Genomic DNA, 11,967 nt, shown 5'->3' with positions numbered 1-11,967 from the left:
CCTCTCCTACGCGCATCTCTCTTCTGTCCAAGTCCTTCTGAGGATGCTGTACGCACCGCCAGGCGTTCGGTTCATTCCATCTCAATGCTTTTTTTCCCTTTTTTTTTCAGAAAAATGTTTTCTTTTGAACTTGATGAGCACTCAGGGAACAGGGCCATGAAGGCCGAGCTGATAGGCTCAGGCACCTTCCCCCACCTACTGCCCCCGAAGTCTGTCCCCGCTTCTTGACCTCTGAAATCAGGCCGTTAGAAGCCGTGGGAGGAAAGATGAGGGAAGGGGGTGCTGGAGAGAGTGGAGTTTACTTTGATTTCTTTTCTTGGAAGAAGCTTCACGAATAGGAGGCGGCTAAAGAAGCAAGGCAGGGCCCCCCTTCCAGGACTGAGATCTGCGAGAGCAGAAAGAAGCAGCCAACAGGAGGCAGGGTCGCCAAGGGCCCAAGGTCAAGGCCAAATAAAATGGATTAATTTAAGATACATATGTGATGCTTTAAAAAATGAATTACCAGGACCCATAGTTACATAAATAATATGTCTCACCCCTCCTTCCTGGAACCCTTCCCAACCTTGTCGTGTTGTGTACGGATGGAAAGAGCAGTCAAATCTTGAAGCAGATATTTATCAACACTGCCTGGAAAAATCTGCTAGTAAGATAACAACTCTTACACATCTAATTAATGGTGTTGCAGCTACAGGCCTTTCCACAAATGTCTTCCTAGCTCATTAATCCAGTGAAGTGTCACCAGCAGGGTTTACAGATGAAGAGAGGCTGAGGTGACGAGTGACTTGAAACAAGTCACAGGCCCAGGACTTTGGACCGGAAACCCGGCCTCTTTCCGTTACACCAGTATGAGAACCAGGGCAAAGCCGTCCCTACATGCAGACCACCACACACTGGGGACAGGCCCACAGTTCTGGTTCTGATCCGAGATGCAGTTAAACCACCGGGCAAGTCTGAACCTGGCCTTGTGGTCCTTGCCTCACCCCTTGGCCACCCATGTCCTGAAATGTGTCACGGCTGTGGCACCAAGCCGTGACTTCCTTTGGACCGTCCGCCGCCCCCCACGGTTCAGCACTGGCTGCTGTCACCCAGCACTGTGGCAGCTGCTGAGTCTCGGGGTACCGGGAGGGGACCAGGACAGCTTTAGTTTCTGGTCTGCGACACGGGGCAGCAGCACCCTCACCTGCTCCTGGGTTAGCGACAAACTTCCCACCAAGCTGCCAGGCCCCTGCAGGCTCAGGGCCTGAGCTTCTCCTTCGAGCTCTCCCATCGGTTACCCTGTTATCAGGCGGAGAGCCTGTTCCGTAGCCCAGCATCCCGGGGTAATCACCGACCACGCCTGGCCCGGCTGTGCCGCCCAGGAGTAACAGTGCGTCTGCCCCTTCCTCAGCAGGCCCGGATCCCGCCGGTAGGGACACTCACATACGCACACTCACATGTGAACAACCTTAGGGACTAAGTTGAATCCATCTCCATTTCTTCTATAACTAGTGTGATGTCAGCAATGAATGCAGCTATCTGTTACTAAACGGGATGTCAGCCTCTCCCACAAGACTGAAGGTTCCATGAGGGTAGGTCCGTTCCTCTGGCTGACTGTCATATTTCCAGCAGTGCCTCGTGGGTGGCAGCCCCTCCCTTCCCAGGGACAGCCTTTCATCCCACCAGCCCATCTGTGAGATATTCTCCAAGGCATAGGTGGTGAGGGACAGTAAGTTTGGGAGCTGGGTGGGTGGAGGCAGTGGAGTGGTGACCGGAGATCAAAGGGGCTGAGGGCTGCTTAAGCTGAGGAGCAAGAAAGGCGTGCTGCAGAAATGACGGGACACTCGCACGGTACGCGTGGTAGTCGTGTGACACTCTTGACAGCTTTCCACCCCACTCCCAACATCCATCTCCACCCCAAACAATCATTAAGCAGTAATTCATGCCTTCATTTCTTTACACAATCAGGTGCATCTCAGATTACAAAACCACAACCCAAAGAACTCTGCAGAGTTCGAATGTGGTCAAGGAACCCGCCACAATTTCACTGAGTTAGACGTCAACATGGAGCCGGGTGTGTCCCTCCAAACGGCCTTCAGTGTAGGCAGACTCCTGTCCTACAGCGTGTGGAAAACCGTAAGCAGCTTCTGTTCTCAGCCACTGACGGGCAAGTTTCTGCTGACGGTCTACTTCCTCTTGGCCGCTCGTTTGCCTTCTCCCTTCCTCGGTTTCCCCTTTCCACGGAGCTTCTTTAGACGCAACTGCTCGTCCTTAAAATCCTGATGCTCGTCTCTGAACGGAGAAAGAACAATTAACCAGCTTTTGCTTCTAGGCAGGAAAGGGACTCCAGCTAGCACGGGTCCCTCAGGTCGTCCAATTACCAAGCCCTGACAGTTACAGGCCCACGCATAGCTGAGGAATATCTGAAAGAACAGGGAGTCCCCAACATACAGCAAGTTGTGTGTCCCAAGTTCATTATAAGTCAGCTTCCCCTCACTGAAAATGGCCCAACGAGCAGTCAGCTTTCCAGGCTGGCCACCGCATGTCACATAATGCCTAAGGCACTTGACTGCTATCCAGAAGGCTGGCTGTTCAAACCCACCAGCCACTCCTTGGAAGGAAGGTCGGACAATCTACTTCCCTAGTGATACTGCCTCAGAAACCCTAGGAGGGGTCGCTATGAGTCGGGTCCAACTTGACAGCACATAACAACAACGACACCGATAATCACTCCAAACTTCCCTAAAACATGAAGACGAAACACCACAAGCAGCGGGAAGTGTCGGCTGCAGCGGCTGCACACAGACACTGTGGGCCCAGGAACGACAACGGGAGGAGGCTCCCGGAACGGCAGTGGGCAAGGCACACAAGAGGGGAGTCGGGGACAGGCTCAGGCAGCAGGGAGCCAACTCCAAAGTCAGCTACGCTGCCAGGTATGTACGTGGGCACGGGGATGGTGTCAAGTTGCCTGCCTGTCCTGTATAAAATGTCTGCATCTCAAGATTAAATACCCCAAGGTTTACGCCAGGAGGGAGAGCCCCTGTCCTTACCATGGCTGACACGGCCTTCACGGGGTGCCCCCATCCCACCCCTCTCCCCTGGCTGGCTCACACTCCCACCCCAAGGTCTCTGCTCAAGTGCCCACCCCTGCCCTGAAAGCTCTTGCCCAGATGCCCTCTTGGAACTCTCCTCACCTCTCTTCCTGCACGAGCCCTACCCTGACGGCCTATTTACCACTGTGCCCGGCAGCACCTGGCTCCTGCTCAGCTGGCTTCACCGTGTTGCTCCATGGCATCTACCACTTTGTGCCAAGGCACCTGCTTGACTGCCTTATGTTCATGCCCCCCTCCCTCGGCACCCCCACCAGGAAGCAAGCCCCACAGAGGCAGGGGTCTCGAGCGCTAGGCTGAAAAGTGACGAGCTGTTTCTGAGAGCATGTGCTCCCTCATGCCTTGGCGGACCTTTGTGTACGGTTTTCTTTGTCGAAGGCTGTCTCGATGCTGACGCCACGGGAGGCCCAGCCTTAGAGGCACTACCAGTGACCAAACGCAGGAAATCATTTTGTTCTACCCCAGATAGCTGGACGCGGGGTCCTTTCCTCCTGCCGCCGGTGAGAGTCGCGTCTTTCTGTGTCACGTGAATGGAGGGCTGCAGCAGCCGTAAGAGCAGCAGAACGTGGTTCTGTGAGTTGTCACTTCCACTCAGGAGATCTACACCTAACGGCATTTGATTTCAGGTCACGATAAAATTAGCTTTTATTTCCCGAGACCAGACTAATGAAAGGAAGATAGTCCCTGAACCATCCTAGCAATCTCTTAACCGTATTTTTATGTAAATAAACACTTGTGCCTCCTACGTTTGTTTGCCAACTACTCCCTCCCCAGAAGATATTTTCATAAGCGCGGCTACACCAATTTTTTTTACATGTTCCTGTAAAAACATTAGCACAGCATATTTACAATAGTATCCCTGGGAGAGAGGGAGCAGTAGGCAAGCAAACTTAGAAGGTATGTGTTATCTGTGTAAAAATATGGATGTCAAGGATTATAATGTCTGATGTATTACTAAAAAAATCTTATTTAACTCACTGCTGTCCCTTTAGTGCCCATCTTAGTGCCTGTATAGGGAAGGTACTTAAAACTAGGTCTCTGAACTGGTTCTTCTGGGTTTAGTCATGGCTGACAAAGCCACTGGAACAGACCCAACTTTGTAAAATGTCAGTATACTGGAATGGTAACCAGAATGGGAAAATTTACTGCTCAATGTCCTGCTAGAAACCTAAGCTCCCTCTTAGAAAAAAAGGGTGGTATGTGTGTTGCACAGCAACCAAATCTCTTGACCCAAAGAGTCAGAAACAATGGTGCCTGGCTCAGAGATGATGGGCGACCGCTCCACTTTGAATGGGGTCCACCAGTCGTGGCAGTAACCCAATCTCCCGCATTAGGCTCCCGAAAGGGCTCACTGCGCCTCTTGCAAGGCTCCCATTCCAGGGCTTCTGCCTGTAATATTTCCCATTTCAGTTCTCATTCTGGTACATCTGTTTTATAAATTTGGGTCTGCTGTGATTTTTCTGCATCGGCCACGAATAAACCAGTTCAAAGCCCTGCTTGCAGCATCTGCTGGTTGAATGAATGTACCACGCTGAGCCACCTGGAATGCCAAGTCCCACACTATACTATTAATTTTATCTTTTTAGAGGGAATAACCCCAGAGGGATTTTGTGCTACTGCCTGAAGACAAGTCAAATGAAATTGTGTTAATATTTTTTCCTGCTGAAACTGAGGAACAAACCAAAAATACCTTGTTTTCAGAGGCAGCTATTTTAGCTTCACATACTAATGCAGTTTGAATTCCTTCCTACTGACCATGCATTAGTTTGGCAGTTACGAAAAACGGACAGAAGATGGAACCCACAGGAATTTGTTCTTTTCTCTTTCTACAGAAGTGCCTGACCCTAAGCACCCACCCCCTGTACACACACAAGCACCAAGTATGTGCTAAGATCCTGTGTGACTTGGTGCTCTTAATTCAGACCAAATCAATACGTATACAGAAAAGGTACACAGTGAAAAAGCCAAAACAAGGTGGGAGAAAACCAGTGCGCCAACGGGCTCACCTCCAGAACAAGGAGGCTCCCACACCACAGCCCATGGGGCAGGGACTCCGGCCACCTGACGAGCAACAGCCCGCAGCCACATCCCCCTCAGAGACAGCCCGGCCTTTCACTGTTTGCTTCCTCAAGAGAAGGCCAGCTGCCCCTGCCATCTTTCTAGAGTGCTCTTAGACTGAGAAACACTTTCCCACAACTCAGTAGGTATCAATGTTGGTCACGTTTAGCCAGAGTTAAAATGTGTCTTCTGGTAAGTGAGTGGTTCCTTCTTTGGTTTGCCCACTGTGGAAAATCTAAAAGCTGCATTTTATGCCAAACCCACCTTTTGAACCCCCTGAGCACCACTGAAGAACCACAAAACCATCAGGATAGAAAGGGGAATTTTTCCTTTATCTGATCTCCTTTAAAAAAAAAAAAAAATTCTTCTTTGTGCTTTTTGCCTCACCTGTAGAGACCAAGATAACGCAGCGTCCCCATGAGCGCAAAGTACGTGTTGTGATTTGGGTACCAGTCATAGGTCTCTTTCCTCTTGGCCAGGGGCTGCTCACTGAACAGCTTCACGACTTTCATGGACTTGGAGTCGGTAGGCCTGGCAACTTCTCCAAACAGCCGGGCACTCAGCCGACCCATGCGCAAAGCGTATTCTGAAAGCGAAGACATTTCCAGAGCAGCACAGTGTGAGAGTCCCTACAGGAAATGAGGAGAAAAACAGGTGAGTGGGAGGAATTCCAGGGACCTACCAAACACCTCAGAAAACGAAAACGAGAATGCCGGACGTGAACCTGAGCACGCTGTTGGTGGCACACATGAAAAATCTAAGCATGCTGTTGATGGCACACGTGTGAATCTGAGCAAGTTGTTGACAGCACACATGAATCTGAGCATGTTGATGGCACACGCGTGAATCTGAGTGAGTCGTTGACGGCACACGTGAATCTGAGCATGTTGATGGCACACGCGCGAATCTGAGCATGTTGATGGCACATGCATGAATCTGAGTGAGTCACTGACAGCACACGTGAATCTGAGTGTCAGTGGTGGTACACGCCTTGCAGTTGAGAACATCTGCCGTCCCGACAGGTGGACGTCTGCATCTTATGCTCACAGACCCCTCCTCCCTTGCTGCACCGCCCTTTTTCCAATCTGGCAGGTGACTGCCTGCCACTGAGCACACCTGTGCAGGAGGCGGGCGAAGAGCACAGGGGAGCCAGCTGGCCCAGCACGACACTATCATCCCCTCAGAAAACACCCTCCTCAGCAATCCACACAATAAACACGCCGACTGCTTGCCATCTGAAGGTCTAATCATGGCAGAGAAATAATTATGCTGCTGCCTTCATGATGAGCCCTTTGAACACTGCTCCTCAAGGGCGCCAGGTGGCTCTCAGAGCGCTAATGAGCTATGAGGTCACTGAGCCCGTGGGCTACTGGACCGAATCCTGCCCAGAGACTGGGAGCCACTGGGGAAAAACAAAGGGGGAGAGCTGCCCCACAGACACCAACGCAACAGTCCAAGGACTCATCTGACACCGGGCAGAAGGCACGTATGGACTGTGCTGTGACTTGTCTTATCTTCCATCTTGTATACTCTGCCTTCATGAGGAGTCAGCCAACCTCTTATGAGTGGAAAACAGTGACTTTTTTTTCAGGGTGCAGAGTGTTTAAACAGGTGTGAGGATAATGGCCAGTGAATGCAGGAAACGCAGGTGATAGGCATCAGCGATGGGGCAGGCGGACCACAAAAGTCAGGAATGTCGGTGCGGCTGCTGCCCCAGTGCTCCCAGAACAGGTGGTGGGGCTACTACTGGCCACCTGTGCCAAGGCTGTGACGTCTCAGTTGTGAGAGGGCAGCTTTTGCTCAGAGACACTGTATTCCCAGCTCAGCTGAGTGAAAAGGTGATTTCCAAACAGAAAAAAGGCACAAACCTGTCTTGAGAAACCAATGGGAGAAACATACAAAAAGCAAAAAGCTCTTCTAAACAGGAATAATAATAATAAAAAAAAAACCCAAACTCACTGCCCTCAAGCCGGATCCGACGCATAGTGATCCCTCCTTGGGTTTCCGAGGCAGTATCACCACAGAAGTAGATTGCTCAACCTTCCTTCTGAGAAGTGGCTGGTGGGTCTGAACCCCCAGCTAAACAGGAATGGTACCACTTAAATATTAAAATCGCTCTTTCAAGAAAAACCAAAGCAAACTCAGGGCTTAAGCGCAGGAAGCTTTGACTGCCATTTCAAGGGCTACGAAAGGAGCAGAGGCTGGCCTCAAACCAGGAGCCCCGTGGCATTATGTTAGGTGCTCAGCTGCTACCAAAAAGGCAGCAGTTCAAACCCCTCAGCCACCGGGAGCAAGATGTGGCCGTCTGTTTCTACAGACTGACAGCCTTGGAAACCCTACTCTGTTCAGTTCTGCTCTGCCCTATGGGGTCTCTGAGCTGAAATCGACTCAAAGGCAATGGGTTTGGTTTTCCACCTCAAACTAAGGGCAGAAAGTGAACCTCAAACAATTTACCTCCGTACTGACCAAGCCATACCGGGCCAAGCCTGCCACCTGAAGGCCGGCCGTGGGAGAAGCCTGACCCAAGGTGTCCCCCCCTCCTCCCACCCAGGCATCAGCACCAGCCTCACTATTCCTTCCTCCCTCTCCTTCCGGCACTCAAAGTTCTCACATTCACTTCTCTTTCAATTCTTACTCCGCTTTACAAATACGGCTAAGTTGCCATTGAGGTTGTCAGGGGGTGGGTTATATTTTCATCAAGGAGAAAGTCACAAATCAGTTTAATGTATAAATAGGAAACGGTCACAAGTCTGTGCCATAAACCCCTGAAGGCCTTGCAAACATCCGGAAGTTGCCTTCAGAACCTGCAAAGGAGTTCTTTGCAGGCCTTCTCTCTGCTCCTCCTTTCACCTCTGATCTCTGCTAAACATCAAATTAAAACACAACCCGCCTTCTTCAGCAGCTTTGCTATGATTTGCGTAACGACAGCTATGGCATCAGAGTAGATTTCGCCTGCGACCGCGCAGTAGCTCCACGATTGGTTAACGGGTCTGGAAACTGTCACTGTGCCACAATGCTGTCAGGAAAACATGCTCTGAATTCCAAATCGCCTGAGTCTGAAAGAGGCAGCAGGGAGGCAGGCCTGGACTTGTGTGCCGACCGTCCCTTGTGACCCGTGCTAGTGTAGCTGCGACCTTCCCTAATCGTGAGTTTCCTCTCCTGAAAACAAAGCTGGCAGCACTGCTGTGACAAAGACGGTGGCACTCAGTGAACGGCAGCTGCAAGCCAGAAAACCTTCATCTGTCAACTCTCGTGTATTCTACATAGCCACATATGTTTATTCATGGTCCTCACTCATCATACAGAAAGAGAGACAGACAATCCACCCAGTTCAACTTATCTGTCCCTGAATGACTGCCTCACAGGGCAGATGACAGCAGCCTGGGCCTGCACCGGCAGTGAGGAGGGGAAGGGATCCCCTAGGACACCGGTCACTGAAGCTGTGACAGGATGCTAAGCTAGCTCGATGCCCACTTCGGGATACAGCAAGTGCCTGGGACACAACAGCATTACATAACAAGGTCTCGTTAGAATCCACTGGAACATGCTTGTAACACAAAATCCAAGCCCTAAAAAATGTAATGGAGAAAGGGAGTAAGTCTACTAGAAACCAAGGACCACTTGCCAAATGGAAGGAAACTGAAAATGGTTATAATTATGAACAAGATTGCCCCTTCCAAAGCAAAGGAACTCAGCATACAGTGTGCTCAAATCTGCTGTCCGTAAACCTTGGTCCTAACGCTGGCAAATGGCCACGTTTCACCAGCTGTAAATTCTAAAGCTTTACCTGGGACTTTTCAGGACCCTGCTATACTTCCTTACAGATGCTTTCAATTTTATCTTCAAGAGAAAAAGGAAAAAGCATATGATGACCATGGTAATGACATTTTAAAAGACAAATAATTTGCATATCCATTAGATTTTTACTCACAGAAAACCACTAGAAGGAATGTAACACAGTCACTCCAAAATAATCACCTTCCCTGAAGTGGAAAAGAAAGAAGACCCCAAAGAGGACTAGTGCACTATGATGAAACACTCAGTGGAGCTGAAAATGCTAAACAACAATGCTTCAGTTGCTCCGAAGCGTGCACACCTCAATTCCCATGGTTTACTCCAGCAGAAAGGGGTGTTTTTTTGATCTTTCCGAAACAGAAGAAACGGTCAGGTCTTTGCACAGTTAGTTTTGGATTCGTTGTTCCTTTTCTCTTTGAACAGTGCAGATGAAGTGCAGTCCCTAACCACATGCCGGGCATCTGGAATCCCTAGTGACACAGCGTGCTGACAGGCATGAACGTGTGTGTGTGTAAACGTGGCAGGGCAGACAGCCGGCCCATCTCACGGGCACCAGCTTTGGGAGCAGAAAACGTGTGCCCTGCCCTTCACCGGATTTTTGACTCCCAGCGACGGTATGTGACAGCACAGACCTGCCCTGCAAGAAGGTTTCCTTGGTGGTTAAGGGCCCCCGCCGCTAAGTGAAGGGTGGGTCAGCAGTCGGAACCCACCAGCCGCTCCACGGGAAAGATGTGGCACCCTGCTTCGGGAAGATTACAGCCCAGGAAACCCTATGGGGCGAGCCTACTCTGTCCTACAGGGTGTCGTGAATCAGCTTTGCTTTGCGGTTTTAATCTTTATAGGAGCAGACGGCCAAGTCTTTCTCCCGCGGAGCCTCTGGGTGGCTTTTGGTGAGCAGCCGAGCGCTTAGCCGCTGCGCCGCCAAGCCTCCTTCTTTGAAGCGGTCCGTTTCCGCAGCGATCTGACGAGGTCAGCGGTGCTACCGCATGCGGAGGGCGGGCACGCGGCGCTCACTGCGATCTGGTCTCGCACACGGCGCGCGTGCTGTCACACCCCATCTCCACCGGAGGGGGCGTGGTTCCCAAAGCCCAGTACCGACTCTAAAGGGTCGTGGAGTCACCACGGCCCTGCCCCAGGGTCAGCTCGGGTCCCTTCAACCACGAACACTCCCGCGCGCGGAGCAAGTAACGGCGGCACGGCAGGCGACGCAGGATCGCTGAGCAGTTTTCTCAACTGCCACCTTTCTATATTTTCCTTTCCTTGGTAACAAACTCAATTTGAGTGGCCCCTCACGCCTCCAGTCTAGGGAGAGAGCGCCGCGCCCAGCGGGCGTTGGGGGGCGCCATCGCCCGTGTCTGGCTGCGCCTGTGGGGTGCGCGCGTGATCTCCGCGCTGCAACTAATGTGAGGGCCTCGCCCTATTCCAGCGACTCAGCGAGGCTGGAGATCCTGCGGGCCCCATGAGCCCGAAAACCCCACTGCGACCCTGAAACGCCCAGGCCCGCTCACCTGGTCCGACCTCCGCGCCCCCGGGCCCGTTTCCGGAAGTCCCGCCCCGCCGGCCCCGCAACTCGCTCGCGACAACTGCGGAGAGCAGTAAAGAAACGGAAGCTAGCGGCTAGAGCGGAGCTTCGCAATGACCCGGAACTCCTAGCGCCCTCTCTTGGAGGCCTCAGAGGTCACGGTCACGCCTGCGCAGAGAGGTCACCGCCCCGCGTGCGCCGAGGACCCGGCGGTGGTGGGATCCTGGAGCAGGGGCGTGCGGGCTGTGACTTTCAACAACCGAATTTAGTTAGTTTTTTTGTTACAGAGCTGCCGCAAAGCTCTGAAGCAGTGTCTGTTGCCTTGTGGTGGGGGAATGAAACCACGTTTTAATTTATCTTCCTTCATCTACTTCTCTTCTTCGTCCACCCATGGTCTTAAGAGTACCAAGACATTGCTTCATTCTTGGGGCTGAAGCGTCTTCTGACAGCCTTGAGTGCCGCCGTCTCTCCTGCCACCCATTCACCCTGTGGTAGTGGAAAAAGACCCCAGACTTAAATTAAGTGCAAAGAGATTTTTATGAAACCAAGCAAAGCCATTTGAATGAGAGCTGCAGTGTGCATCCGGCACCAGAGACTAGCTGCATCCATTAGATCGCGGTTACAGAGCAGCTATCAAACTGTTACGGACGGAAGTGACGTCCAGAAAACTTCTGATTGTTGATAAGTTATGCATCATTGTCAAAGGCGGGACAACAGGCGCGAACGGACCATGATTGGGACACACACATAATCACAGGCTAGGAAAGGTTCCAGCGTTGGTTCTGGGGTTTTAATTAGCTGACCACCGGGTGGCTGGGGTCGACTCTTGACCAAGCCACCCTGAGTCACAGTCACAAGGTAGTTATAGGACAATACTAGGCCCCTGAACTTTAACTTAGATAGCATGTGTCATGGAGCATTTCCTCCTTTGTTTTACTTACCAAACCAAACCCACTGCTGTGGAGTTGGATCCAACTCACAGCGACCCCTCCTTGAGTTTCGGAGGCGGTATCACTATGGAAGTAGATTGCCCAACCTTCTGTCTGAGGAATGGTGGTGGGTTTGAACCTCCAGCCTTCTGGTTAGCAGTCAAATGCCTTAGGCACTGCGCCACCAGAGTTCCCTTGTTTTCCTTAGGTACACTTATTAACTAGTCACCTAACTAGGTGAAAGGGGAACTGGACCTTACTCTAGCCTTTTCTCACTGTGGCCAAGTGCCTATGAACCTTTTGCTGGACTTCACTTTCCATATCACCCTGAGGTCCTCAACTAGGATGACCAAGGGGGCCTCCTTGATACTCCTAGGCTGGGTGAGGGCTCTTTGGGGCTCTCTGTGTCTCTCTCCACCACTGGTCAGGAAGCCTGAGCTGGAAGCTTCTTCAGGGAGTGTTGTGGTTAGGTGCTGTTCACTCTGAACTCCTAGTGACCCCTATGTATAACAGAACGAAACACTGCCCGGTCCACCTGTTGCTATGTTTGAGCCTGTTGTTTCAGCCACTGTGTCAG

At 51.5% G+C, this 11,967-nt stretch overlaps 1 protein-coding gene across 1 annotated transcript; it reads right to left on the bottom strand.

Annotated features, from left to right (window-relative positions):
* Nucleotides 1-2,162: 2,162 nt before the first annotated feature.
* On the bottom strand, nucleotides 2,163-5,746 carry MRPS33 (mitochondrial ribosomal protein S33). Its single transcript, XM_007952758.1, has 2 exons — nucleotides 5,532-5,746; nucleotides 2,163-2,268 (listed from the first exon to the last, which is right to left on the bottom strand). Exons 1-2 carry the CDS (start codon nucleotides 5,744-5,746, stop codon nucleotides 2,163-2,165), a joined length of 321 nt encoding a protein of 106 aa, XP_007950949.1.
* Nucleotides 5,747-11,967: the final 6,221 nt, after the last annotated feature.

The sequence above is a fragment of the Orycteropus afer genome, unplaced genomic scaffold, assembly GCF_000298275.1.
Source record: "Orycteropus afer afer isolate SDZICR_OR568_19922 unplaced genomic scaffold, OryAfe1.0 scaffold00358, whole genome shotgun sequence".
Taxonomy (NCBI): Eukaryota; Metazoa; Chordata; class Mammalia; order Tubulidentata; family Orycteropodidae; genus Orycteropus; species Orycteropus afer.
The sequence above is the reverse complement of the archived record's forward strand: the minus strand, read 5'-3'. Positions and strand labels throughout refer to the sequence as shown.

What these genes read in the sequence shown, in the direction of transcription:
- MRPS33 (XM_007952758.1), bottom strand. Translation starts at nt 5,746, where the DNA reads ATGTCTTCGCTTTCAGAATACGCTTTGCGCATGGGTCGGCTGAGTGCC. An exon ending in CGTTATCTTGGTCTCTACAG is followed by an intron (nt 2,269 to 5,531) that starts GTGAGGCAAAAA and finishes TTCTCCGTTCAG; the next exon opens with AGACGAGCATCAGGATTTTA.